Below are 27,337 nucleotides of genomic sequence, written 5' to 3' on the forward strand. Positions count from 1 at the left end.
TCTCTGCTGTTAGTTCTCATCAGAACTCTGGCTGCAGCATTTTGGATCAACTGAAGGCTTTTCAGAGAATATGTGGGACAGCCCAATAATAAAGAATTACAGTAGTCCAATCCTGAAGTAACAGATGCATGAATTAGTTTTTCTGCATCACTCTGAGACAAGATGTTCCTGATTTTAACAATATTACGAAGATGAAAGAAAGCAGTCCTAGAAACCTGTTTTATATGCGAGTCAAATGATAAGTTCTGGTCAAAAATAACTCCAAGGTTCCTCACAGTAGAACTAGAAGCCAAGGAAATACCATCTAGAGTAACTATATAGCTAGACAATTTCTCCCTGAAGCGCTCAGGTCCAAAGATAACGACTTCAGTTTTGTCTGAATTTAGAAGCAGACAGTTCTGAGTCATCCAGGTCTTTATGTCTTTAAGACATGCTTGTAGTCTGACCAACCTATTGTTGGCTGTACTTGTTTTGTATACTTTTGAAGAGCTCTAATAAAGTTTGTTAAAAAAAAAAAAAAAAGAAAACAACGGTGTGCTCATGCGCTACTCACATCGGGTGGCAAAACTTTTTTTTGGATACCTGGTTTAATCATAACATTCTGGTAGATCAACTGTTTAACAGTACTGGAATGTTTCTAAGTTATGAGGATTTCCTATCTAAATTTAATTTTCCCATTTCTTATGGAGAATACGCAAAAGTTTTCGGGGCTATTTCTACAAAGATTTGCATGTTATTCAAACAGAGGACAAGACTCAGTTATCTTCATTCTCCAACTCTTACTCCTCTACATTCTCCTGTTGGTAAAATATGCTTTAACCCTCTTCTTCGTAACAACAACAAATCAATCAGATCCTTGTTTCAGAAGGAGACGACTTCTACTCCTGCTGTCATTCCATTTTGGAATCGTTTTCGGTCTGATATATCTTGGAAATCTACCTGGTTGCTCCCAAATCCTTTTATTCTCACCAACAAGGTAAAAGAAGTGTCCTATAAACTCATTCACAGGATCTACCCTGCTAAAGACTACCTGAAGAAATTCAACTCAAAAATTAATGTGAACTGTACCTTCTGTGATCTTTGCCCCGAGTCCATCACTCATTTGTTCTGGTTATGTCCTCATTCTAAAGAGTTCTGGCAACATTTTTGTAATTATATTGATTTAAAATTTTTTGCAAGCTTTCAGTTGTTCTGGGAACATGTCCTATTTGGCTATCAACAAAGTGCTAAAATGAATCCAAAGATTTTCTTTATTAATTTACTAATTTTTAAAGCTAAATTTCACATACACAAACACAAATTTTTGAAAAGAAAACCATTTTTTTTTTTTTTTTTTAACTTAAATATTTTTCTTTTTATTGAACTTTTCTTAGGCTTGGTACATGGCAAATTAAACATGTTTCTTTATACAGGAACAAGTAGTGTATGAGTAAAAAAAAAAAAAAAAAAAAAAAAAAAAAAATTCTAATTATCGACTTTGCACATATTTGTCCCAAAATTAGGCTGCTGACACAAAGACAAGCTGAGTACATGATGATATTTAACTGCTGAGGCATAGAGTATTACAGGACCCCACTTGGGAAAAGCACAAAAAAAAAAAAACAAACAAACAAAAAAAAAAAATTCCTAGTTGTTTACCTTTATATAGTTCCAAAACTTGCCCCAGGGTGTCACCCCCTCTTCCACCACCATTTTTTTTTTGTCTTTTTGGTTAATTAAAGCAATACCTTCTTACAATTAGATCTTTAACTAATAAAAAAGCAAAAACAACTATATGGGCCTGTTCCCAACTTGGGATTTTGGACGAACTGTTGTCATAATTCCTAATTTTTTTTTTTTATTATTTATTTTTTATTTTTTTGTTACAAGAGATTCCTTGGCACATATGTCTTTGTGTTCATTAGCTTTCTTTGTGTAAGTGCATCATGAAGGTCATCTTCTTTTTATTATTATTCCTATGCTCCTCCTGGCTATCTTCTTTTTGGCGTTATGCTCACATTTGTAAACTGTTATTTTGTTGTATTACTAATAAAGATTTAAAAAAATAAAAAAATAAAATAAATAAACCTCACATCGGGTGGCAGTGGTACCACAGCCCTTTTAGAGATGATCATAATCATAATAGAGACTCTCTGAAAGCACGTAAATACTCGCCCGGATATCCGGAGTACTCACATCCGGTAAGCACTCACGTCGGGTCGCTACAGGCTCATTCTGAGTTAGCACCATTGTTCAGCATTCAGGTCACTGTTTCTTTAGCCCGACGACCGAAGGTGAGTCAGTGATAGGCTGTGTGATACAAACTGGGCCAGAAAAGGCTCGACTCAGCTCGGCTCGGCTCGGCCGCTGTAACCTCCTCTGAATGACAGGTTAGTTTTAGTCCAGCGCAGCTGAGGTTTGGTTGAGGCGTTTCTGTTCACCATGTTGCATGGACACCACTTCCAGGGGCGGGGGTCCTCAGCTGCAGCCCCCCTGCTGAGGAAGCAGCAGACTGACAGCTCAGCTCAGGACTTCAGAGGGTAGTTATTCAGAGGGCCCATGATTGACCTATCAAAGCCAAACTTGGACCTCCTGCACTGTTTCTGCAGTTATTTGTTCCGCTTTTCTTTTCCAGCAGAAACTGGAATGTAGTGAATGATATCCCTGAGCTCACCTGCTGTTTCAGTTCCTGGTTCTGATCCAGTTCTACATACTGTGCATAGTTCAGTGGAAGGAGTGAGCTGTGTGTGAGAGAGTAACGCATCATTAAGTCATTTAATTTCTTTCAAATGCATGCAAACGTAAAAAACAGATCCGTTCAGTTTATTAATAAAGTGTAGCTCATAAACCAGATCCATTCAGGTTCAGTTCACTGTATTTCATAGAACTTCTATTCACATCAAAAGAGAAGTTTCATCAAATTAGAATCTAATTCAATTTACTCCATTTCACATCATCCAAAATCTCAAAATTTGCCTAGATTAGAAAGTCCCAGTAAGTTCAGCCAATATCATTCCCTTCATATGTTCCCTGCTGATGAAAGGCTTTGCTCAGTAAGCAGTGTGAGTCGGCCCCCTGTCCTGAGCGTGCTCGGGGGGAGAGAAGGACCCCCTGCTCATGGGAAGAGACCCCCAGAAGCAGGAAGGGGGCTCATCTGCCTCAGCTGGTTGAGCTGAAAGGACAGACCCAGAGCAGCACACATTCAGAGTTTCACTGTGAAATGATGCCGTAGGCAGTGTTGGTCAAGTTACTTTTAAAAAGTAATTAGTTACAGTTACTAGTTACTGCTCCCAAAAAGTAATTGAGTTAGTAACTCAGTTACCACATTGTAAAAGTAATTAGTTACTCAGCAAAATAACTGTGGCGTAATTTTTTGTGTTCTATAACGCTGTTACGTTCTATAACATCTTTAACATCAAAAATGTTTATATTAACTGATTGAAGAATAAAAACACTATATACAGTCATTTAAAACATTCTGTATTTATTTGAACTCTTAACTCAATAGATTGCAGCCTGCCATATGATGCATAGAAATAAAAACATAAATATTGAATATAAAATGGTGATGGTGGTCACCTGTTTCTGACCCGAAAAATGGAGTGTTGTTTGTTTTTTCGAGTGGCTCCGCCTCCTTCGCTGGGGCTCACGCTAGCAGCATTTGGGCCTGGGGTTGGGTTAGCTAGCTGCATTTGGGCCTGGGGTTGGGTTAGCTAGCTGCATTTGGGCCTGGGGTTGGGTTAGCTAGCTGCATTTGGGCCTGGGGTTGGGTTAGCTAGCTGCATTTGGGCCTGGGGTTGGGTTAGCTAGCTGCATTTGGGCTTGGGGTTGGGTTAGCTAGCTGCATTTGGGCCTGGGGTTGGGTTAGCTAGCAGCATTTGGGCCTGGGGTTGGGTTAGCTAGCAGCATTTGGGCCTGGGGTTGGGTTAGCTAGCTGCATTTGGGCCTGGGGTTGGGTTAGCTAGCTGCATTTGGGCCTGGGGTTGGGTTAGCTAGCTGCATTTGGGCTTGGGGTTGGGTTAGCTAGCTGCATTTGGGCCTGGGGTTGGGTTAGCTAGCTGCATTTGGGCTTGGGGTTGGGTTAGCTAGCTGCATTTGGGCCTGGGGTTGGGTTAGCTAGCAGCATTTGGGCCTGGGGTTGGGTTAGCTAGCTGCATTTGGGCCTGGGGTTGGGTTAGCTAGCTGCATTTGGGCCTGGGGTTGGGTTAGCTAGCTGCATTTGGGCCTGGGGTTGGGTTAGCTAGCTGCATTTGGGCTTGGGGTTGGGTTAGCTAGCTGCATTTGGGCCTGGGGTTGGGTTAGCTAGCTGCATTTGGGCTTGGGGTTGGGTTAGCTAGCTGCATTTGGGCCTGGGGTTGGGTTAGCTAGCTGCATTTGGGCCTGGGGTTGGGTTAGCTAGCTGCATTTGGGCTTGGGGTTGGGTTAGCTAGCTGCATTTGGGCCTGGGGTTGGGTTAGCTAGCTGCATTTGGGCCTGGGGTTGGGTTAGCAGCTGCAGAAGCAACAAGTGCTTCATATTCGCAAGAGTTGATGTGAGGTGCTTCATTAGATTTGAGTTACTTGAGGCAGACGTGGATAAAGTTTTTTTCCCTGGGCATAGCGTGCACGTTACATGCACATTCTTGCCTTTTATCTCCATGAGTGAGAAGTAGTGCCGGTACTTCCAGTTAGAGAACGCTACCTTTGAACTTCCCTGGCTCGTTGCCATTGTCGCTGGCTTGTGTGAGTTTAGTCTTCAGCGGTGAGAAAGCGTGAGCAGGGCATCCGCTCACCCAGCCAATCATCATCGCATTTGCAACGGTGTCATCATCCCCACCCCTGCTCTCTCCAGGCAGCATGCAGCTGATGTGTAGCTGAAAGCCTACAACCAAAGTGTAGTAACGCGCCACTTTATATTCTCAGTAACGATAACGGCGTTGTAACGATGGGAAAAGTAATTAATTAGATTACTCCGTTACTGGAAAAATAACGCCGTTATACTTAAACGCTGTTACTCCCAACACTGGCCGTAGGCCACCACATCCAGCTGTAAACAGGGAATTGGTCTGGAATCTGATAATGTAGGGGGGGCAATGGGTCCATACACACCAATATCACACATGGAGATAAAATCTGAAAAAAACTAAGTGTGTGGTAGTGCCGGGGCTTGATGGCTGACCTCCTGTGGCAACGGCTTTATTCCAACCATCTGGCTTGTTTTGCAGGTGGGAGATGCACAGTAAGACCCTCTGTGTGCCCATGTGAGCTGGTCTCTGATGGGCCTCCTCCCAGGTGAAACCATGGAGGAGTGCAGCGTGTCCAGCCGTGAGCCGCCTCACCTTTACACCCAGATGTCGACCCCGCTGATGGCTTCAGGGATGGACGCCTGCACCAAACAGTGGTGGGTCAGAGGTGGGCTCATCATAGCCTGGGTGCCAGCCGAACTTAGCCCCGCCCATAAATGATTTGGTCGGGAAGTTGGGTCTGGCACTGCTCAGTTGGGAAATCATTATGCCCGACCAAGAATCGGTCGACCCAATCAGATTGCCAGGGCGGGCTTTATACGATGATGGACAGATGATCAACAGGGACATTATCGACTACGTCACTAAAGAGCGCTTGGTTTGAATTCGTTTGAAACAAACATGGCTGCCGCTGGAGAGCTAGGGTGTGTAGATTCTGCCATCGAGTCTGTTCTACAGGATCTCCACATTGCATTCATTTGGAAAGATGAACAGAGGAACGCGATAAAGGCTTTTATCGATAGAAAATATGTTTTTGCCGTCCTTCCTACAACAAATGTGTGTCGCTTAATCTACTTCACATACTACGTTGCTCTGATTGGTTGTAGGTCTATCCAATTGAGCGAAGAGGCATTTTTTCTCCTGGTTCGGTTGAAACACGCCCCATACCCAAAACTCTATCCAGTGGTATCAGACTCACATTCTGACTAGAATCGTGAGTATGACGTAGTCAGGCTAGGCTCATCAGCCCACCCACACCTTTTCACAGAGACACTGAACACTCTGCCTCAGTGTGCAGGACATAGAGGAAGCAGAATGTGAAGGCTGAACACGTTAGAAACACTTTGTGCCACCACCCACAGGTTAAAAGGTGCTCGGCCAGTGTGGGCCGTTTCCTCCTTTCCATGGTACAAAAACCCACTGTGTGTCCTTCTGTGAGCTAACAGCTAACAGCTAACAGTTTGTGAATCTGTTGGGTCTAAAGTTAACCCAGCTGGAACACAGTTCACTCAAGACAACCCCAGTGATCAACAAAACACTCAGTGCCAGATTGCATTTTTACTTGTAAGGGGAGCCTGACGGAGTGACAGAACTTCCTCCTTCACCCGTGCTCAAACGACTCCATCCGTGTAGTTCTTTTTGTCACACAGCTTAGTTACAATCAGCATACGGGAAACAATCAACAAATGTTTCTGGGACATCTAGTTCCTCACGTGTTGGTGGTCTCCTACATGGGAAGACCAGAGCCCCCTGTTTCTCACAGTTCCCTTTAATTACTTTGTATCATACTAAGCAGAGTTCACACTCTACATGTCTGTCTGTAAAATGTTGTTTACTCAAAATGAAAATCTATATACAGTTTTCCAACAGAATCCCTGTGAGATGAAAAAGCAGAGGCCGTCTCTTCTTCTGCTTCATTGTTTGGATCTCAGATGTTTCCACTGTCAACTGTTTCAGAGGACACGTGTGAATGTGCTGCTGGTGACTGCCTCGGGTTTCTCTGGAACCTCGGGTACAAACAGCATCAGTGGTAGTTCAGTGATGGGTCATTGTATGGAGATCAGGGGTAGAACTAGTGAATACTACAGAACCTTTTCTCAGTTTTCATCTTCTCCAGATCTTTGAAATGAATGGCAGAATTTCCTCCTAGTGACAGACGTCTCGGTGAACATGTCCACACTACTGATGCATGTCCTTGTCCTCAGTGCAGGGGCAGAGGTCCCGATGTGCCGCATCTGTCACGACACGGAGGGCGCGGGGGAGCTGCTGTCTCCCTGTGAGTGCTCAGGGACTCTGGCTCCCATCCATCGCGGCTGCCTGGAACACTGGTTGTCTGCCTCAGGGACCAGCTTCTGTGAGCTCTGCCGCTATCAGTTCGCTGTGCAGAGGAAGTCCAGGCCGTTGCTTGAGGTGTGGAACACTCTTGGAAACACTGTGTGATGTGTGTGATGTGATGTTAAAGCTCTGTGTGCTCTGATTGTTGGTGGCGGTGCAGTGGCTGCAGAACACAGGCCTCCGGCAGGAGAAGCGCACCCTGTTTGGCGACCTGGTGTGTTTTCTGCTCATCACCCCTCTGGCCACCATCTCCGGCTGGCTCTGCCTTCGTGGGGCAATAGATCACCTGCACTTCTCCAGCCAGCTGGAGGCTGTGGGGCTCATTGCACTGACTGTTGCCCTCTTCAGCATTTACGTCTTCTGGACTCTGGTTGGTATGCTCAGTGTTTAGAGGCTCCGCTAGCTTCCCACCTACCTTCTGATCCACTATGACAGAACAAATGATCCTCACCAAGCTCCACCACAGTGGGCACAGTGGGTTTCCACCGATCAGCCGTAACATTATGACCACCTGAGGGGTGGATACTCTGCTCGTCTCCAGTGTTTTGGTCTTCAGCCACTCTACATGTTGAAGTTGTCTTTAGGCCAGACACTGAACCCCTTCCATTGCACAGCAATATGCTCCTGAGGAGAAAACGGCACTACAGATTAGGGTTATCAGGATACTGACGTTTCCAACTCAATACAGATACCAAGGCAAACATGAGATGCTCAGCACCATGAAGAGGCATGAAATGTTAGACGGCTCCAGGTGAAATGGATCTTTACCTGCAGCCTGAACAGAGAAGCACTGCTGAAATAAACTTTAATGAGTCAATATTTATTTTCTCTTGGCTAATTTGGTCAAAACAGAAATGAAACAGAGGCCAACACAGTGAATGTGTTGTATGAAGTCCATCCCCAGGTTGGTCTTCCTGAGGGCTAAACCGTGTGTTCAGTAGCAAAACATTTCTCAGATTCACTCTAACTCCGTTATCTGAATCATTCCCGTTAGAGTGAGCCAATGGCAGCGCTTCCTTTAAGCTGTGTGTGTATCTTCACACCTCGTGCTTCAGTTTGGGACGGTTCACAGCTCTGTAGGAAGGCTTCTCTTAGGCCCCATCCACACGTAGCCGGGTATCTGCTAAAACGAATATATTTTTCTACGTTTGGACCTGTCATCCACATGAAAACGCATGAAAACGCATCGTAAACGAATGTTTTTAAAAACTCCGGGCAAAGTGAAGATTTTTGAAAACTCCGTCTATGCAGCTGTGTGTAGACAGAGATAACCGGAGATTTGCGTTTTCGAACGTCACAATATGCGCCAAAACAACAACAAATCTGCTTTAAAGTCTAAAGTGTATCGCAAGCCAAAGCTGCCATATCCACACGTCGAGAGCACGCGCTATATATCTTAACGATCGCGTTCTGTGTCGAGAGCACGCACTATATTATCGCAAGCCAAAGCTGCCATATCCACACGTCGAGAGCACGCGCTATATATCTTAACGATCGCGTTCTGTTTTCTTATATCACGCGTGGTATAAGGACACCCGTAAAAAGCGCCCCTTTTCCTCCTTACGGGACGCGCTGTATAATGCTTGAGCACGCGTGCCGAAATACACCACGCGTCCTCTAGATGCTCACCTCGTGACTGTAGGGTGTTTTTCTTCCCCAAGTTTTTAGCTTCTTGTCTTAAGCCACTGCTTTTAACATCTTGGTGTGCCTAAACTGCCTTGTATGTGTCTTATTATTTTATGCTACATCATTTTAACATGTGTTGGACATTGCTGTCAGTGTTGCAACTGCACACTGCGCCTATGTCTTTGTATATTATATATAATAAAACATAATAATCAAGCTGGAACATCCCCTGTGTAAAGGTAAGTTCAGTGTGGCACTGGCCATCTAGAGGACGCGTGGTGAATTTCGGCACGCGTGCTCAAGCATTATACAGCGCGTCCCGTAAGGAGGAAAAGGGGCGCTTTTTACGGGTGTCCTTATACCACGCGTGATATAAGAAAACAGAACGCGATCGTTAAGATATATAGTGCGTGCTCTCGACACAGAACGCGATCGTTAAGATATATAGCGCGTGCTCTCGACGTGTGGATATGGCAGCTTTGGCTTGCGATACCCAGAGGAATGGCGTGACAATTTCGCATGTCCCGGTCCTCAGTCCTGTCGCTGTCGGAATTATTACGTCCTCATATCGAGGGGCAGTCCACTGTCATGTGATCACCTGTCGGTGTGCTCAAAAAAGTTGCGTGCACACTTTATTATTTAGCTGACGAGGGCAGATTGCGCTAAACAGCAAATGCATTTGGGTTGTCAAGACAGGTGAAAACGCAGATGTTCGGTTATGTGTGGAAGGTGTTTTTTTCGAAAACGAGGTAATGTGGATACAGATTATTTTATAAACGGAGGGGGGGAAACATTCGGTTTTAAAAATACCCGGCTACGTGTGTACATAGCCTAAGTATTCACTAAGTTAAGTGCTCCGACCAGGTAACCAGGTGCTATAATCTCACTTTTCACTTGTTTCTGCAGCACTTTTTGGAATATTTGCTGAATTTTGGGTTTAGCACCTTCCATTTCATGGTTGAAATTATAGAGGCAATGCTCATAAGTCCAGACGCAGAAAAGGCTTTTGATTCGGTCAGGTGATGGAGAGATGACGATGTGAGAAAGCTGAAACCCTTTGGCCACAATGAAAAATAAATGTAAAAAAAAAAACTATACATGAACAGGGTTGATGTCATTTCCAAGCCTGCATTACTTAGCCCTTGAAGTTGCTCTGATAATTTGTTTCCATCTTGTGAAACAGCAGAAATGATGATGCAAAGTCCCCAAACAAAAAGAGATCTGATGTTGTGCTGCCTATTTTCATGTGTGGAACAGATTGAAAGCTTGTTCCATTCATGATTTAGGCTTCTGTTCTGACTCACCTTATTGGAGGAAGGGTTATCATTGCTTGTGGTCAGAATTGGAGCCCCAGAAGTGACACTTTACGTTTCTCTGAAGGCAGATTGTCTTCACAAACAGATGAATATACCTGAACCTGAACCTGAACAGTGACATCAAACTCTCTATGTGGCTGTTTTCTCCGACATGTATCCCCCAGAGTCACTTCATATGAATCAGCTGTCACGTTGTGTGAAGACATCTTAATGTGCGTTGTCTCCTGCAGGTGTCTCTCAGGTATCACTGTCGACTGTACAGCGAGTGGTGTCACTCCAATCAGAGGGTGGTCCTCCTCCTTCCCAGGCCACACGGGGAGGTTTCGGCCCTGCGGCCCCTCCGAGGCTCCCAGCAAGGGAAGAGGCCGCCCACAGAGTCGGTGGTGTGAGTGCAGGTCACTTCTGCCGGAGCCCATGTCGTGTATGTCGCCTGGACACAGAGATGGAAGCCCCCCTCAGACAGTTGTTGATGGCCTTACTGTTGCACCCCACCCTTGTGTAGGTGAGGTGAGACGGAGAAGCGGTTGCTGATCCTGCAACGCCAGCATGCTGTGTTTCACTTCCTGAACCCACGGAACACCAGCACATCTGTCCTGGTGTGGGAGCCCGTACGCTGGGGGGGGGGGCTTCTTCATGTCCTGTTTTAGCACTTTGAGCTAATGTGCTTAAAGCAAAGGTTTTGTGTGTTTAAATTTATTTTTTTCAGCAGCTTTTGTGTTAACAAATAAATGTCTTTACAATCAAGTTTAGATGATTTCATGATGTCAAGTGATTGATTGGTTTACTGCCATGAAGAGGGGCAAAGATGGAGCACATTGAGGGACTCTTTGCTCATTTTGAATTTGATTCAGAAAGGTTGAGACGAGGCAACATCTGCACTCTCGTGTTGGTCCTGAGGGGACCAGATACTTCCTTAATACTGATGTTTTTGTGTCACACAAGGCAAATCTTTAAAATGTTGAGCTATCTGAACAGCAGTACGAGCTGTTCAGCACATTGCCTTTGCCTGGAGGGTCTTTGTGTTGTAACGTCTGCCCCCCAACACTACGTATTAATCAGCCTGAAAGATGACCGTTTAACTGTATGAAGTTAGCAAACTGGATGTTTTTGCTCCTCTTTAATCCAGAGGGTAAGGGTTGTGTGTCCCGGACAGAGCACATGTGAGGTGGATATAAAAAGAGAAGTCACTGAATCAAATACAGTACTTGACCTGCCAGTACAGTACATTTGGAGAGGTCTGGTGCTAAATTGGCTCATTTCTTCTTTATGACCAATCTGCTCTATGCCTAGGAACCAAAGGCCGCAGATCTTTTCTCCCACTGCATCCACCCAGCAGCTCCTCTGGTCCTGGAACAAGGATTCCAGACCAGGTTTTATGGTTGCTGTGCCCACACAAAGTTAGGAAACATGCTGACCTCTGCCGGCCTGTGATATTATATTCTGGAAATGTACACGCTGCATGTTGCTGCTGCATTCACTGTAGACCTGTCACCATTTACAGTATAGTTCTGGAAAAAAGCGTGTTTACTGTCTGATTAGATGGAGAAAAAAAAAAACTCAAAGTATATTTGTGTCATTTAGTTTATTTACATCTTAGGCTGTTATTGAAAGATATTCATATCCATTTCATAAACATGTGCTACGATGATCTGTGATTGTGAGGTTAATATGCACGTTAGTACCGAGAGGGCCCAGAAGTGAGTGCTTCCACTGCAGCCACTGATCCATTCTGGAGCTGCAGAATGCAGACTGGCTGGGTTCGGATCAGCACCACAGGGGCCACCTATGGCACTGAGCAGGACATTATTCTTTAGCTTTTTGTGTTGGAGCTGGTTGAGCTGATCATTACATTTAAGCATCATTGGCTGGTGTGCACTTATTGCATCCCTTTGATGATCGACACAGGAAAGGAAAGGTACGAGCCACTGCCACACAACAGAAGAAGGCGCTTTGAGAGCAGGGTTAGTCAAGTTTAAAGGCTGAACAAAGTACTGCGAGCAAACAGTCCAGCCCACGAATCCTTCTGTGCCCCGACAACAACCTTCAGTCAGCGCAGCATCTCACATCTTTTAGTGATTTTACCCTGAAATACAGAAATATTGGGCATCTTTCATGTGAAACTAAAGATGTGTGGCCTGGGCTGAGCCCCCGATCCCAACACGCCTCTGACACACCGGTAGGAGTCGGCTCCTCTTTTACCAGAACACCTTGTTTACCCGGTAACACATGACAGGCATGTACTCCTTCTACCTGGGCAGTTACTCATCGTTGGACTCACGAATGATAGTTCCGGATATGCTGGTTCTCGTCTCCTCTTGGGTGCTTGTACACCGCCTCAGCTGGGCGTAAGCCTGGAGGAGCTAGCAGCTATCGAACCCGAGCTGACAAAGTAAAGAGCGTCTTCGAGCAAGGCAAAGCTCCGCGGAACGTTGGAGTGATGACAAAGCCCGGTACAAGAACACATTTATTCAACTATGAAGGTTACAGAGAGCTATGGCATGCATAGGAACATCAACACAAAGTAGTTCAAACACTTCAAATATCAAAAGTTAATACAATCAACACTTCCATTATGGGTGCTTTGCTTTTTTAAGACACTGAAGACCCCACCTGTGGCTGTCAAAGTGGAGCAGTTCACGCATCTGGACATCCTGCTGAAATCATCCTATTTCTGTAGTGTCTTGGGTCAGATAGTAGAGCGGAAATACTACCACCAGCAGCGTTTTCATTCACAATTTAAATCCTACACGTGGAGACGAGTGTTCCAAATGTTCTGTGAGAAGTACAATCCCACAGCTGCAGCTCTGTCCCTGCACCAGGTGAGACCACTGAGCACAGGTACAGCTGGGACATCTCATGGAGGCCACTGGACTTCACATTTCCCCAGAATCATTTCACAGCTATGCTGCAGGATCTCAGTCCATTACAGTAGTGACTAACTAACCCGACCTAAACTAATCACTCACAGCTTGTGGGTTCTCTAGTCTCTTTAAAGGCCTAAAATATAGCATCAATAACATTAAATATCAAATCACTTTTTTAAAAATCTGTAAAAAAAATGGCCAAGTACACGGGTGAATTTCCTTGAATTAAGCTCCTTCAGTTGTTTAAGACATTCAAACATTTTGTTCAATAACCATGTTATTTGGGTTTCTCCAGATGAAAACATCTACTAAAAGCTGTTTTTCATGACAAACACAAGAGAGAAAAAACAAACAAACAAAAGCATCCATTTGGTTGAAATGCACTAGAAAAGATAGAAAAATAGTACTATTGGAGTTGGCAGCAGAGTGGCTGGGCTCAGAGGTGGAGGCTGGTTGGTGGAGCTGGATCACATGATGGAGCAGCCTCTCTTGGCAGCACGAGGGTCTCCCTGCAGAGTCACCAAAACAACTTTTACAGAAACACCACAGCAGAGTCTGCGTTCACTGACCGAGCAAATCTGAAGTGAACGTGAGCAGGAAACCTCCCCCCACGTCATCCTAATCACTTCTTCTTTGGAACGGACCAAACCAACACTTTTTCTGTAGCATCAGTGGATGGTTTTATACACTGCTCAAAAAAATGAAAGGGACATTTTGAAAACAGATCAGATTTCAATGTGAGAAAAAAATATGTTGGATATCTTTACTGATATGGACAGTTTAATGTCTTAGGAACAAAAGGATGGCACATCTTTTGATGGAAATAAAAGTTTTCAGCCTACAGAAGGCTTAATATATAGACACCCCAAAAATCAAAGTGAAAAAATGATGTGGCAGGTTAGTCCATTTTGCCAAAATTCAATTTCTGCACCTCAAAATGCTTCTCAATATCTTGTGTGGCCCCCACGTGCCTGTATGCATGCTCCTAATGAGACGACGGATGGTGTCTCGTGGGATGTCCTCCCAGATCTGTCTGAGGGCATCAGTGAGCTCCTGTAAAGTCTGAGGAGCAACCTGACGACGTCTGAAGGACCGAAACATTATGTCCCAGAGGTGTTCTATCGGGTTTAGGTCAGGTGATCGTGAGGGCCAATCAGTTGTATCGATTCCTTCATCTTCCAGATACTGCCTGCACACTCTTGCCACATGAGGCCGGGCATCGTGGTGCATCAGGAGGAGCCCAGGACCTACAGCACCAGCGTAGGGTCTGACCATGGGTTCAAGGATTTCACCCCGATACCTAATGGCAGGAAGACTTCCTGTAGAGGTCTGTGCGCCCCTCCATGGAGACCATCACTGACCCACCACCGAATCGCTCGTACGGGCGGCCGTGGCTCAGTGGTTAGAGTCGGCCGTCCAATAACCGGAAGGTTGGCAGGTTCGATTCCCACTCTCGCCACTCCACAAAAGATTGGTGGAACTGACAGCTGGAGGGGTGTCAGTCCACCTCCTTGTCACGGCCGAGGTGCCCTTGAGCAAGGCACCGTACCCCCATGCTCCCCGGGCGCTTCATGGCTGCCCACTGCTCCAGGTTGGCATCTGTCTCTGAGTGTGTGACCCTGTGCATGTGCATGTGCATGTGCATGCCAACCTGGATGGGTTAAAAGCCGAGGACCAATTTCGTGTGTATGCATGACCAATAAATCAGATCTTAATCTTAATGATGTAGCAGGCAGCATAGCGTTCTCCTTGGCTTCTCCAGACCCTCTCACGTCTATCACAGCTGCTCAGGGTGAGCCTGCTCTCATCTGTGAAAAGCACAGACATGGCGGACAAGCCAATTCTGGTGTTCTATGGCCAGTGGAGCTCCACGGTGCTGGGCAGTGAGCACAGGGCACACTACAGGACGTGGCGCCCTGAGGTCTGTTTGGGCAGAAACATTGACACCGGCTAGGGCTGTGCTCAACCTGCTGCTCCTTGCATAAAGCAGCAGATATCGGAACAGGAAAGAATAGGAACCAGAATGTATCATTTGACTCACATATAAAACAGGTTTCTAGGACTGCCTTCTTTTACCTTCGTAATATTGTTAAAATCAGGAACATCTTGTCTCAGAGTGATGCAGAAAAACTAGTCCATGCATTTGTTACTTCAGGATTGGACTACTGTAATTCTTTATTTTATTATATAAAAAGGTAATCAGTCAGAAGAGGCTGGCTCCTTGGTATAATTCACAGCTGCGTGCTTTAAAGCAGACTGCAAGAAAGCTGGAGAGACAGTGGCGTTCCTCTAATTTAGAAGTCTCAGTTAGTCTGGAAAGATAGTTTAATAACGTATAAGAAAGCCCTTCGTAAAGCTAGAACTGCTTATTATTCATCATTGATAGAAGAGAATAAGAATAATCCCAGGTTTCTCTTCAGCGCTGTAGCCAGTCTGACTAAGAGTCCGAGCTCTGCTGAGCCAGTTATTCCTTTAACTCTCAGCAGTGATGATTTCATGTGCATCTTTATCAATAAAATTGTTTCTATCAGAGAGAAGATTGATGGACTCCTTCCCACTATTATCAGTGATATATCATCAAGTACAGCAGCTTTAGAAGTATCTTTAGAACCTGATTTGTATTTAGACGGCTTCTGTCCAGTTGATCTCTCTGAACTAACAACAGCAATAGTCTCTTCTAAACCATCAACTTGTGTTTTAGACCCAATCCCAACCAGACTGTTCAAGGAGGTTTTCCCATTAATTGACACTTCCATATTGGATTTGATCAATCTGTCTTTGTTGACAGGATATGTACCTCAGACTTTTAAGGTTGCTGTAATTAAACCTTTACTTAAAAAACCTACTCTTGATTCAGAAGTGTTGGCTCATTATAGACCTATATCCAATCTCCCTTTTATGTCTAAAGTTCTTGAAAAAATAGTTGCAGCTCAGCTTTGTGATCACTTACACAGAAATAATCTGTTTGAAGAGTTTCAGTCAGGATTCAGAGTGCATCATAGCACAGAAACTGCACTGCTGAAAGTTACCAATGATCTCCTCTTAGCCTCTGATAGCGGACTTGTGTCTGTGCTTGTCCTGTTGGATCTCAGTGCTGCATTTGATACGGTCGATCACAGTATCTTATTACACAGACTTGAACATGTTATTGGGATTAAAGGAACTGCATTAGGCTGGTTTAAGTCATATTTATCTGATAGATTTCAGTTTGTTCTTGTAAATGAAGAATCTTCCTCACACACCAGAGTAAGTCATGGAGTTCCCCAGGGTTCTGTGCTTGGACCGATTCTTTTCACTTTATACATGCTTCCATTAGGTAACATTATTAGACAGCATTGCATAAATTTCCATTGCTATGCTGATGATACTCAGCTGTACTTATCTATAAAACCAGATGAACCCAATAGGTTGGTCAGACTACAAGCATGTCTTAAAGACATAAAGACCTGGATGACTCAGAACTGTCTGCTTCTAAATTCAGACAAAACTGAAGTCGTTATCTTTGGACCCGAGCGTTTCAGGGAGAAATTGTCTAGCTATATAGTTACTCTAGATGGTATTTCCTTGGCTTCTAGTTCTACAGTGAGGAACCTTGGAGTTATTTTTGACCAGAACTTATCATTTGACTCGCATATAAAACAGGTTTCTAGGACTGCCTTCTTTCACCTTCGTAATATTGTTAAAATCAGGAACATCTTGTCTCAGAGTGATGCAGAAAAACTAGTCCATGCATTTGTTACTTCAAGATTGGACTACTGTAATTCTTTATTATTGGGCTGTCCCACATATTCTCTGAAAAGCCTCCAGCTGATCCAAAATGCTGCAGCCAGAGTTCTGATGAGAACTAACAGGAGAGATCATATTTCTCCAGTTTTAGCTTCTCTTCATTGGCTCCCTGTTAAATTCAGAATAGAATTTAAGATTCTTCTCCTTACATATAAAGCTCTTAATGACCGAGCTCCATCATATCTTAAAGATCTCATTGTAAGATATTTTCCTAACAGAGCACTTCGTTCCCAAACTGCAGGTTTACTTGAGGTTCCAAGAGTTTCTAAAAGTAGAATGGGAGGCAGAGCCTTCAGTTATCAGGCCCCTCTCTTGTGGAATAAGCTGCCAGTAAATGTCCAGGAAGCAGACACCCTTTCCACTTTTGAGATCAGGCTTAAAACTTTCCTTTCTGATAAAGCTTATAGTTAAGCCCCATACACACACATCGCTGCTATTTACTCGCTCAGCGAGTGAAGTCAATAGAATGTCTATGTGTTCACGCGAGGCGAGTAGGCGAGGAGAGTACAAGCGAGTACAAGCGATGCGATGTGGGCGGATTCCGAGATGAACATATTTCAACTTCGAGCTACGCGAGTAAGCGAGTAAAAGCGAGTAGCCAATTAAAATGCAGAATACAGATTATTGACAGGTGACGTTCCCCCAGTTTTCTCCAAACAGTGGCCACCCAACTTCTACACACCAAGTCAGCAAAAGCACCCAAGCGAGTGGCGAGTAGGCGAGTGAGCGAGTAGCGAGTAAATAGCAGCGACGTGTGTGTATGGGGCTTTAGGGATGGCTCAGGTGATCCTGAAACATCCCATAGTTAAGCTGCTATAGGCCCAGACTGCTGGGGGGCCTCATCTGTCACACCTTTCCTCACTTTACTCTCTTTATGTATATGTGACATTATTGTGGTCATTAACTCGTGTTTCCCTGTTCCAACAGATATCCTTTGAATGGTGTTACAGTGCCGCCAGTCGTGATAATGACTCCAGCTTAAGCCAACACTAGTGGAAAACCAGTTCAAAAAGATCAAGAGGGAGAAACTTGAAATGGCATCCACATGCAACACCAGTCCTGTTTTTGGGGTCGTCTCATTGTTGCCCCTCTGGTGCAGCTGTTGATAATTCCATCAACACCAATGCAGCTGAAACTGATGAACAACCCCCTCTGCCACTTAACCGACCAAATCATTATCAGAAAAGTGCTATTGAATTCATGTCATACCCTGATAAAAAACTGTTCCTTTCATTTTTTTGAGCAGTGTATTTAACATTTCCAATCCACGCCTCCTGTAGAGGCTTCAGAAACAGAGATGGAGACCTGGTTCCCCAGGATCAACATGGTGGTTTCAGGGAAAGACATGGACACGTTGGCACACTGTAGTGAGTCTAATGCATGTCCCTGGGTGTCTCCTGATCTGTGTAAGACCTGATCCAGTTTGAGGCCATCGGTACTCCAGATGGACTGGAAAAAAGAGAACACACAGAACAGCAGACACACTGAGCCCCCATTTGAGCCGTTTTCTCTCACAGCTGTGCTTCCATCAGCGCCACCAGGTAAAAGGGCCTTTACAGGATGACCTCAGCCTGCTCTGATTGGATCACAGTTAGGCCATGTGTGCAGACTGACTGCCAGATGAACATGTGCTCATCCATGGAAACAGGTGTGCACTCACACCTTTAAACTCTAAAAGCTCACCTGCTGGTAGAAGAGCTCTTCTTCCACCACCTCTACCCCGTTGTCATCATCGTCCTCCCCCTGCTCCTCTTCTATCGCCGTCTTGTAGGTAGTGCTTCTCTTTGCCACCTCCTGGAAGATAAACCATCCAAAACATCCCCATCAGAGCCAGGCAGATGGAAAAAGCACAGAAGGGGGTGGTGATGGAAAGAAATCTCACTTCGCCCTGTGGGTTCATCAGCACCACACTGACATCTTCCCCTGAGCCCCAGGAGGACTGGTTCTTCCACACCAGGTCTACAGGAGGCTTGGAGCTCACACCGGCATCAGATGCCCAGATCTACACAGCAAAGACATCAGCCAACAGTCACGCTCACATTTACAGCTGTCTTCTCTGCTTCTGCCAGCCGACAACCGTCTTTAGCTGTCACAGTCAGCCCACCAGGAGGAAAGAAAAGGAGAATCTCTAATGTTCCTGACATTCACAACTAAAACAATCGGACAGGATTAACATACATCTGGCATCCTTCACATCCTTCACAGCCAAAGCAAGGCAAATAATCTGAATCCAAGCAGAAAAACTCTTACCATGACCTTCTGGCCAGCCTTAAGGACGTATTTGGGTGTGAATTTGTAGGTGGCTGCGGCATTTCCAATGGTCTTAATCATCTCATAACCCACCATGGCCTGGTCCTGAGACAAATACAATCATTTCAACTGAGAAACACAAACAGAAAGGAACTCCAGGATGTGGGAGCAGAAGCCAACCTCCTCTCCGCTGTTGTGGAGGCAGAGAAATTTGCCATCGGTATCAATCTCATCAATGCAGATGGGTCCTGTGGCGGAGGCAGAGTGAGCGATGGACACCGAGCTGCTGGCCTCCTGCTCCTCCACATCGATGCGCTTCCTCTTCCCCACAGCGGTCCTCACACTGCGGCTGCTGGAGGAGGCTCGAGACACTGTGACCCGAGACGAGGGACTGGGAGACAGCTTGAGTCTGCAGCAGAGTGAGATGCAGATGCCAGGGGGCGTCAGACCCCACAACAACTCCAACAATGCAACCCAAACCAGGCGGGAACTCACCGTTCTTCTTCTCCTTCCAGAAGTTTGCGGTAGGCATTGATCTCCATGTCCAGGGCCAGTTTGACATCCAGCAGCTGCTCGTAGTCATTGAGCTGCTGCTGCATCTTGGCTTGGATCTGAGCCACCTCACGCTCTTTGTCTGCCAGCAGCTTGCGATTGGCGTCTTTCTCCTGGGTCAAAGCCACCTCCAGCTCCGTTATACGCTCCCGCCAGCCACGGGTCTGAAAGGTCGACAAGGAGCTCAGTCAGACACTTTTTAAACTCTTTAAACTGAGACTTTGCTAAAATGGAGACATCCGTTGCCATGGTGATCGCACCCAGCTGTAAAAACAAAGGAGAGCCTTTCATGTTCCACCTGCACTCTTTGTGGCAGATGTGTGACTCAGTGAGCCCCACACATCTGGAAAAGGTCCGTTAATCCAACCCTGAGAATGTGGAACCAGTGGTTACCTGCTGAGAACCAAATGCTTCTTTTATTAGAGAAAATATCCCCAAAACAGTTCAACCTGAAGAACCTGAACACAAGCACAGAGGAGTCGAACTGAATGCAACACTGTGTCCTCCTTCCTGTTGGAGGCAGAATGTAGCTACGGTTCTGTTTAAAGCGGGAGATGACCTGATGAGTGCATGCTGTAAGTAAAGCATCAGTGTGGGATTTCAGGAGGTTAAACTGTGTGTCTGCTCAGCTGCTGCTGGGGGGGGGCTGTGCTGGTGCCAGCAGAAATGATACTGACCTGATTAAACAGGAATATCTCACTACCTTCTACAGTTAGCATCAGTTAGTATGTGACTGAGCCCCAGTGAGCACTCATGGCCAGTTTCCCTCCATCACAGCCCTCCAGGTGTGGTTAAGCGCAAACACACGCAGCTCATTTACGCCGTGCACGGTGTGGTGGAAGGAGCTTCAGGAAGTCAGCCATCGGGCAAACGCAGCACACTGTGCCTCACATGCTGTCACACTACACAGAAGGTCTGAAAACAACTCTTCTACAGACTGTAAAAGAGACATAAAAGTCACTTACAAAGGTTTACAAGAATTAAATCTATTTCTTATTGTAGAAAGGAGAAGATTGACATTAGGACATTTATCTTTCCTCTTTGTAATTAGCTCTCAGTCTCCATATTGGTGCAACAAACCAAAATCAACTTTATGAGAAAAGCAGTGTCTCCACCTCTTTCTGTAGCGCTGCCAGCTGGGCGGTCAGGCTCTCAATCCTCAGACTCGACTCTCTCAGCTCATCTCGGGCCACGCTGACCGATGCTCCGTTCATCTCGGATAAGTGATGCAGGTCCTCCAGCTGGAGACAAACAGATGGTCGAGAGTCAGCAACATCAACTAGAGTCTGTACTTACACCCTCAAAGAGGAACTGAGCAGTGGAAGCCACTTCCTGCTGAGCAGGAAGTTAGTCAACTTCTACTCGGTGTGCTAACAGGTACTTCATGCAACTTTTAACTGTTAACACACAGAGTGCTGCTCAGTGTGAGGAAGGAGCATTTCATCTGGTTGGTCATTAAATAACAGGAAACATGGTGGCAGTCTCATCCTAGAGGGGACAAAGCACACCTGAGAGTGGAAGAAAAGCGGATCTGAATGATGATGGTCTGCCCTCACACACAGCTGGCGTGGGCACACACGGGCCTCTGCATCTCAGATGGCTCTCTCACACAACTGGGTTCATTTCATCATTACTGTGAATGAGGAACATTTTCTGAACCACCAACAAAGTCCGTGTGAGCGTGTGCTCTTATACCCTGGCTTTATAGGTGCTCTCCATGTTGTCCTTATAGATCTGGATCTGCTCCTCGTTCTGACCCCTCATGTCAGCCAGGGCCTGAGTCAGCTTGTACTCGTACTCCTCCTTCCGTCCAGAATCCACCTCCACCAGGCGGGTTTCGTACCGCTGCCGTGCTTCCTTCACTTCCTGCATACAGAGCAGTCAGCACTCACATGGTGTTCTAAACTCAAGAGGTGCTGCATTACATCATCATTTCAGAAATCAAATGATTAAAAACGCCCAAAATATCAGCGTTATAATTCCAGGTTATAAAGCAACAAAATAGGACAATTCAAATGGGTGGAAATAGTTTGTATAATTTAACTGTGAGGCAGTAGCACTGCTGACAGAAGGGATAAGCGAGTGAAACCCAGGTCAGAAGTGCAGCACTGAGCCATGCATGTGCCCCCCAGGCAGGGGCAGGGGCAGGGGCAGGGGCAGGGGCAGGGGCAGGCTCCTTTACTGGAACTGAACAGCTTCTGTCCTCACCTCTTCCTGCATTGTCTTACGGAAGTCCATTTCCTCCGTCAGACTCTGACAACGGTTTTCCAAGTCCACCCGCATCAGCATTTCATCTGCAAGGTGCTTCTTGGCCTGAGCAAGACCTGTATCCAGCTGAGATGACACAAAACAACAGGTGGAGTGATTAAAAAAAAAAAGAGCTTTTATATGGAGACTTTAAGGGCAAAACAAAAGGAATTTACCCCCTGAAGCTGTTCCTGCAATTCAGCAAGCATGGCCTCCAGGCCCTTCTTTTCAGACAGAGCAGTAGCCAGTATGGCTTCTTTGGAGTTCAGCTGAGCCTCCAAGTCCTTCAGTCTGGCCTGAGCTGCAGCCGCCTCAGAGTCCTTCTTGTTGTAGCTGGCAGGAGGTTGACAAGATACAGTTGAGGTAAGTGGTCTTTATTTTGTTGTCAAGTGGACAGAGAGGGGCAACACATGCAGTAAAAGGTCACAGGCCCTTCTTTACATGGGCGTCCCTAACGAGACACCAAGTCGATGCCACAATTCTAAAAACGGGACAGTAGGCTACTCGTTTTTCTACAGTACCGTAGGTACCGGGGGGGAAATTCCTCCGGACGTAACGTGGGCACCATATACACCTACAAGTGTTCCAGTGTGCCCTTAAATGCCAAAGGAACACGGAAGATGGCAGCTGCAGCTCCGCCTCGACTCGTGGAAAAGGAAAATAGTCCGAGTCGTGTCTGGAAGTACTTTGTTTGAGGCAGATGATCAGGGATTAATAATAGATTCATAAAAACCTGTATGCAAATGGTGCCAAAGAGCTTTTCAGACCAAAGGACGAAACACTCAACAAGTGTATATAACACTCAAGGACAAAAACAGCTCAAAGACAGATATCCAGATTTATTGACAGAATTCAAGGGGAGTGAGTTTCAGGTCATGTTAACATTCACTTTGCGGGAGAATTCCCACCCATTGTTCTCTGTTGAACGAACTCCCCATCGCATAGATATGAAACGCATATCACAAGAAGCAGCGGAAACAGAGCTTTGCAGAGAGTATCTGTTCATACTGAAATAATCCCGTTATGAAGACAAACAAACAGAACAAAGTTATGTCTTTGCAAAGTACGGCTCAATAAGCTGCAAAGTTCCCGTCCCTACACAATGCACCGGATATCAGAATAAACAGCAGAACGCACCCTTTCAAGAAGTGTTCCTCCTTTCTGTGACAACGCCAGTCATCCGGTTATGAAACAGATCGAATAATGCATCTGCTTACACTGCAAAGACTAAAGTTGGGTTCAAAAGACGTGCGCAGATCACCTGTGCTAAAGCTAATGCTACAGTGCACATGCACGATGGGAACGAAGCAGATATTGTTTCAAATGACTAACTCAAAGAATATCCCACTATCATGGTTCTGATATTCCAATTCAAATGGATCAAATGTTAAAAGTGACATCATAATGCAGTCAGACCAGCACCGTTCCCCTGGCAACCGCCAAACCCAGACTCCTCTGTCAGGTTGCCAGATGGAGAAGCGTGATTGGTCCCTCCAGAGAAGGCGTCTCCACAGCTCCAGAGTCCAGTGGCGGCGTGCTCTACACCGCTGCATCCGACGCTTTGCATTGCACTTGGTGATGTATGGCTTGGATGCAGTTGCCATGGAAACCCATTCCATGAAGCTTTCTACGCACTGTTCCTGAGCTAATCTGAAGGCCACATGAAGGTTGGAGGTCTGTAGCGACTGACTCTGCAGAAAGTTGGTGACCTCTGAGCACTATGAGCCTCAGCATCCTCTGACCAGCTCTGTCATTTTACGGCTGAGCTGCTGTCGTTCCCAGTCGCTTCCACTTTGTTATAACACCACTGACAGCTGACTGTGGAATATTTAGCAGCGAGGAAACTTCACCACTGGACTTGTTGCACAGGTGGCATCCTATCATGGTACCATGCTGGAACTCACTGAGCTCCTGAGAGCGAAACATTCTTTCAGATGTTTGTAGAAGCAGTCTGCATGCAGAGGTGCTGGAACTTATAACCTGTGGCCATGGAAGTGACTGCAACACCTGAAGTTAATTATCTGGATGGGTGGGTGAGAACTTGGCCATATAGTGTAGCTCATCTTGAATGTAATAGAAAAACAGTTGGGACAGGTCCATTTTTCTCACTGTGTAGCATCCCCTCTTCTTTTAACAACGGTCTGTAAACATCTGGGAACTGAGGAGACCAGCTGCTGGACCTTTGGGAGAGGAATGTTGTTCCATTCTTTTCCGAAGAAAAGTTCTAGCTGTCCAGAAGTGTTCTTGAGCCCATCAGTGATGTCCAGGACAGAATCGTGTCTGTAATGCAGAGCTGCCTGAGGGCCTGAGGCCAGACATCCAGGACTGATGTTCAGCTGCATCTGTTGTGCACAGAAAAGTCTGCAGATTCCCGACTCTTTTCATGACATTATGTACTGTAGAGGATTCAATATTCAAAGTCTTCACAAATATATACTGAGGAACATTTTTCTGAAATTGTTCACAATTTGTGGATAGTTTTATGCAGATTGCTAAACAGCTGCCCATCTTTACTTCAGAAACTACCTCGCTACAGAGCTTTTTTTCCATAGATTCTTCCAATATCATGTTACTGATGCGTTATCAATTAACCTAATTAGTTGCAACTGCATAGTGTAGTGATAAGATTGCCACCTTTCATGTGGATGATTGGGGTTTGAATTTATTTCCATTATCTGCAAGTCATAATCATCAAAACTACAAGAAATAAAGGCTTGAAATATTTCACTCTGTGTGTAATGAATCTATATAATACAGTATGGTTTCACTTTCTGACAATAGTCTAATTTTTGGAGCTGACAGCTGTCTGCTCAGCTGTTGCTGGGGGAGGGACCAAAGGGGGTCCATCAGCTGAGGCAGCACAGACAGCAAAACTGATATTCATGCTGTTGCAAATGAATATCTATGTAGATCCTACATTTTAGTATTTATCATCATAGGACTCAATATTTTTGACAACCCTCCTAACCAAACCACTGCACACACGCTGCATACGGCATCATGACGTCTTCAATCAGCAGCGTCACAGGGAAGTCCAGAGTTTACCCACAGGGTTGATGCTCATTAGTGCCATCTTGTGTTGTGGAACAGACAGTTACAACTACAACTACAACTGCCCCTGCCCCTGCCCCTGCCCCTGTGGTACAGCTTCAAGTCAACTGCTTTTAGGAGCTGCTGTGGATATCATACAGGAAGTGGGGAATTGAACACTGCAAATACTCGACCAATCAGAATTGTTCACTGTAACAAAGTTCTGGGCAGTTTCAAAAGTACGACCATGTTTTTGGGGCTGAACAGCATTTTCAGCTACACATGCTGAAATCAGCTACACAAACAGCGCACATGCACACCGTACTCAGGTGTATATGAGCAGCCCAAGTACAGGCAACGACCCACTCACACACCGACTTTCAGTTTGGAATAGATTCATCCCATCCCAGTGGAGCACGGTTATTAACTGGGACACTATCCCGGAACGTACACCTTTATCAGGTTTTTATTCTTCCCAGCTGGCCCCGGCTGTCAGAGTAAACACTGTGCAATCAGGAGACCTCACCACAACTCAAATACCAAACATTTAATCCCACCATTCAGAGGGCCCGGCCCCACACTGGAGTCCGCTCAAAGTGCAGCAGAATACTTCCTGTGTTCCACAGCAGCTCCACACCTGTCCCGCCACACCACATGTCTGTGTGCCCCAGCAGTGGTTAGTTACTCTTCTCCCCCCCCCCCCCCCTCCCCCCTCCCCCCCCCCCCCCCTCCCCCCCCCTCCCCCACAGCAGCAGTTACTGCCCCCCTCCAGCAGCAGCAGACCCTTTGCCCTTCACCTGTCTGGACACATCTCCTCTTCCCACAGAAGATTCAGTGCATCATTTCAAACTAAAGAAAACAACACAGAGCCCACCTGTTTCTGCCCCTGGGGCACCACCGTGTTACACTGGCTCACTGAAGTCAGCATTTTTAGTCTATTTTTGAGATTTATTTTAATAAAGTTACAGTTTCTGCCATGTCAGTGTCTGAGCAGCACAAACATTTTAAATGTGTTTAACACTTGTATAAAACACTGAGTGGCCTGCTCTGTATCAGGGAGCATGATCCCCACTGTGGGATGAAATCTGAACACTTCAGCCAACGAGTCACCGCCTACAATGAGTCGCGTGCGTCAGATTGCAAAAGTGGCTCGAAAATCAAAGTAAGCACAAAGTCCTTAGCTTTTCCTTCTGAACTGAATAGCATGGTTAAAGGGTTGGAGGCTTACTTGTGCAGAAGCTGCTCATGATCGGATTTGGTGTTGCCCAGCTCAATCTGCAGCCAGGCCCGCTCTTTGGAGGAGTCATCCAGACACCTTCTGGCGTCGGCCAGCTCCGTCTCATACAGGGCTTTCAGTCCGCTCACCTCCCGACCTCTTACCTCCTCCTTCTCGCTAATTTGTAGGTGGAGGACGCTGTTTTCAGACTCTAAACTACGGACCTTGTCTATGTAAACGGCCAGGCGGTCGTTGAGGTCCCTGAGCTGCTGCTTCTCCTGCAGCCTGGTGATCCTGCTCGGGCTCAGCGGCGTGCCGCTACCGCTGCCGCACGTGCCTCTCTGGCCGGTAGGAGTTGCAGCCATGGTCGCCATTGTTAAAAGAGTGACTTAATAACCCGTGTAAAAAATAGTTACCAAACTGTACAGATAAACTGCCTATTAAAGTAGGCCGATTCAAATCCAGGAAGTTGAATATTCTTGAAACAATTCCTGGAAGTATATTCTGTCTTTTCCTAGCCGAATGAAAGAGGGGTTGGCTTCCTAATATGGCGGCTTATTGAAAATGTTACGGTGTGTAGCACCAGCCAATGGGGTCGCTCGACGCAATGCGTTTTTTCAACTTTAACTTTTGGGTACGTTGGAAAATGTAACCGGCGTCTGCCGACATGCTCAGGAGCAGGCGGAGTCGACTCCCCCCATACACCTCTTGTGTTGCTTTTATCTGTTAAGCCCTTTTGTTAAATCCGAGCATCCTCGTATACACAACAAGCTCGCCTGGAATTTTCGGTAACGGCTGAGCCTGAAATGAATTCATTTCATAGTATCGTGTCTTTCACAGGAGGAACAAATAGGTGAAGCATGGAAGAAAAACCTGTAAAGATAAAATGTGACAGACCCAGAATAAGATGGGAATCAGTTTGGTTTTACTTTATGTCTTTTTTGTTCAGTTGAAATACTTTATATATATTTTATATAGTCTTTTTCTATGAAAATCCTCTGGCTCTTAAAGCCATCTAACAGCTTATATTCTGGCTTCTTAAAATATTGAAAGTGCCTCCACTAAAATTAACGTGTTTTAGGAGATATTTTTACTTTATGTTGTTCTACATAAAGCATCTTAAAAAAAGAACATGCAATATGATAGAATATATTAGATATAATAATAATATAAGACGTGAAAACTGATCAGTCATATGTGACATTATTGATCATGTCAGAGGATTTGTGAAAGTTCACAGCAAACTTTAGCAGGAAAGAGACACTTTAGCCCATGGTGATAAATAAATAATGTCTAATCTAATCTAATCCAGCTGGCAGGGACAGTGAGATAGCAAAGTAAAAGCTACCCACTGTATGTGATGGGCACACAGGTCCGTATGTGACTCAAGACCTGAGGATAAATCCCAGAGGTC

At 45.5% G+C, this 27,337-nt stretch overlaps 2 protein-coding genes across 4 annotated transcripts; one reads left to right on the top strand and one right to left on the bottom strand.

The window, feature by feature from the left end:
- The first annotated feature begins 1,954 nt into the window (after positions 1-1,954).
- LOC142373066 (E3 ubiquitin-protein ligase MARCHF3-like) lies at positions 1,955-10,722 on the top strand. Of its 3 annotated transcripts, none has more exons than XM_075456132.1 (5): positions 1,955-2,369; positions 5,183-5,358; positions 6,907-7,111; positions 7,197-7,410; positions 10,209-10,722. In XM_075456132.1, the coding sequence occupies exons 2-5, from the start codon at positions 5,234-5,236 to the stop codon at positions 10,478-10,480; spliced, it is 816 nt and encodes a 271-aa protein (XP_075312247.1). In that variant the 5' UTR covers positions 1,955-2,369; positions 5,183-5,233; the 3' UTR covers positions 10,481-10,722. The 3 variants fall into 3 exon arrangements, with proteins under 3 accessions (XP_075312247.1, XP_075312246.1, XP_075312248.1); XM_075456131.1 differs by having other exon boundaries at positions 1,955-2,273; XM_075456133.1 differs by having other exon boundaries at positions 1,955-2,273; positions 7,197-7,406; positions 10,209-10,466.
- A 1,707-nt stretch (positions 10,723-12,429) lies between these two features.
- On the bottom strand, positions 12,430-26,469 carry lmnb1 (lamin B1). The gene is made up of 11 exons (XM_075455486.1): positions 25,936-26,469; positions 21,854-22,010; positions 21,639-21,764; positions 21,126-21,296; positions 20,546-20,671; positions 19,374-19,594; positions 19,059-19,287; positions 18,879-18,983; positions 18,511-18,630; positions 18,312-18,422; positions 12,430-13,351 (listed from the first exon to the last, which is right to left on the bottom strand). The coding sequence occupies exons 1-11, from the start codon at positions 26,295-26,297 to the stop codon at positions 13,310-13,312; spliced, it is 1,770 nt and encodes a 589-aa protein (XP_075311601.1). The 5' UTR covers positions 26,298-26,469; the 3' UTR covers positions 12,430-13,309.
- Positions 26,470-27,337: the final 868 nt, after the last annotated feature.

This window comes from Odontesthes bonariensis, chromosome 22, assembly GCF_027942865.1.
Source record: "Odontesthes bonariensis isolate fOdoBon6 chromosome 22, fOdoBon6.hap1, whole genome shotgun sequence".
NCBI classification, from domain to species: domain Eukaryota; kingdom Metazoa; phylum Chordata; class Actinopteri; order Atheriniformes; family Atherinopsidae; genus Odontesthes; species Odontesthes bonariensis.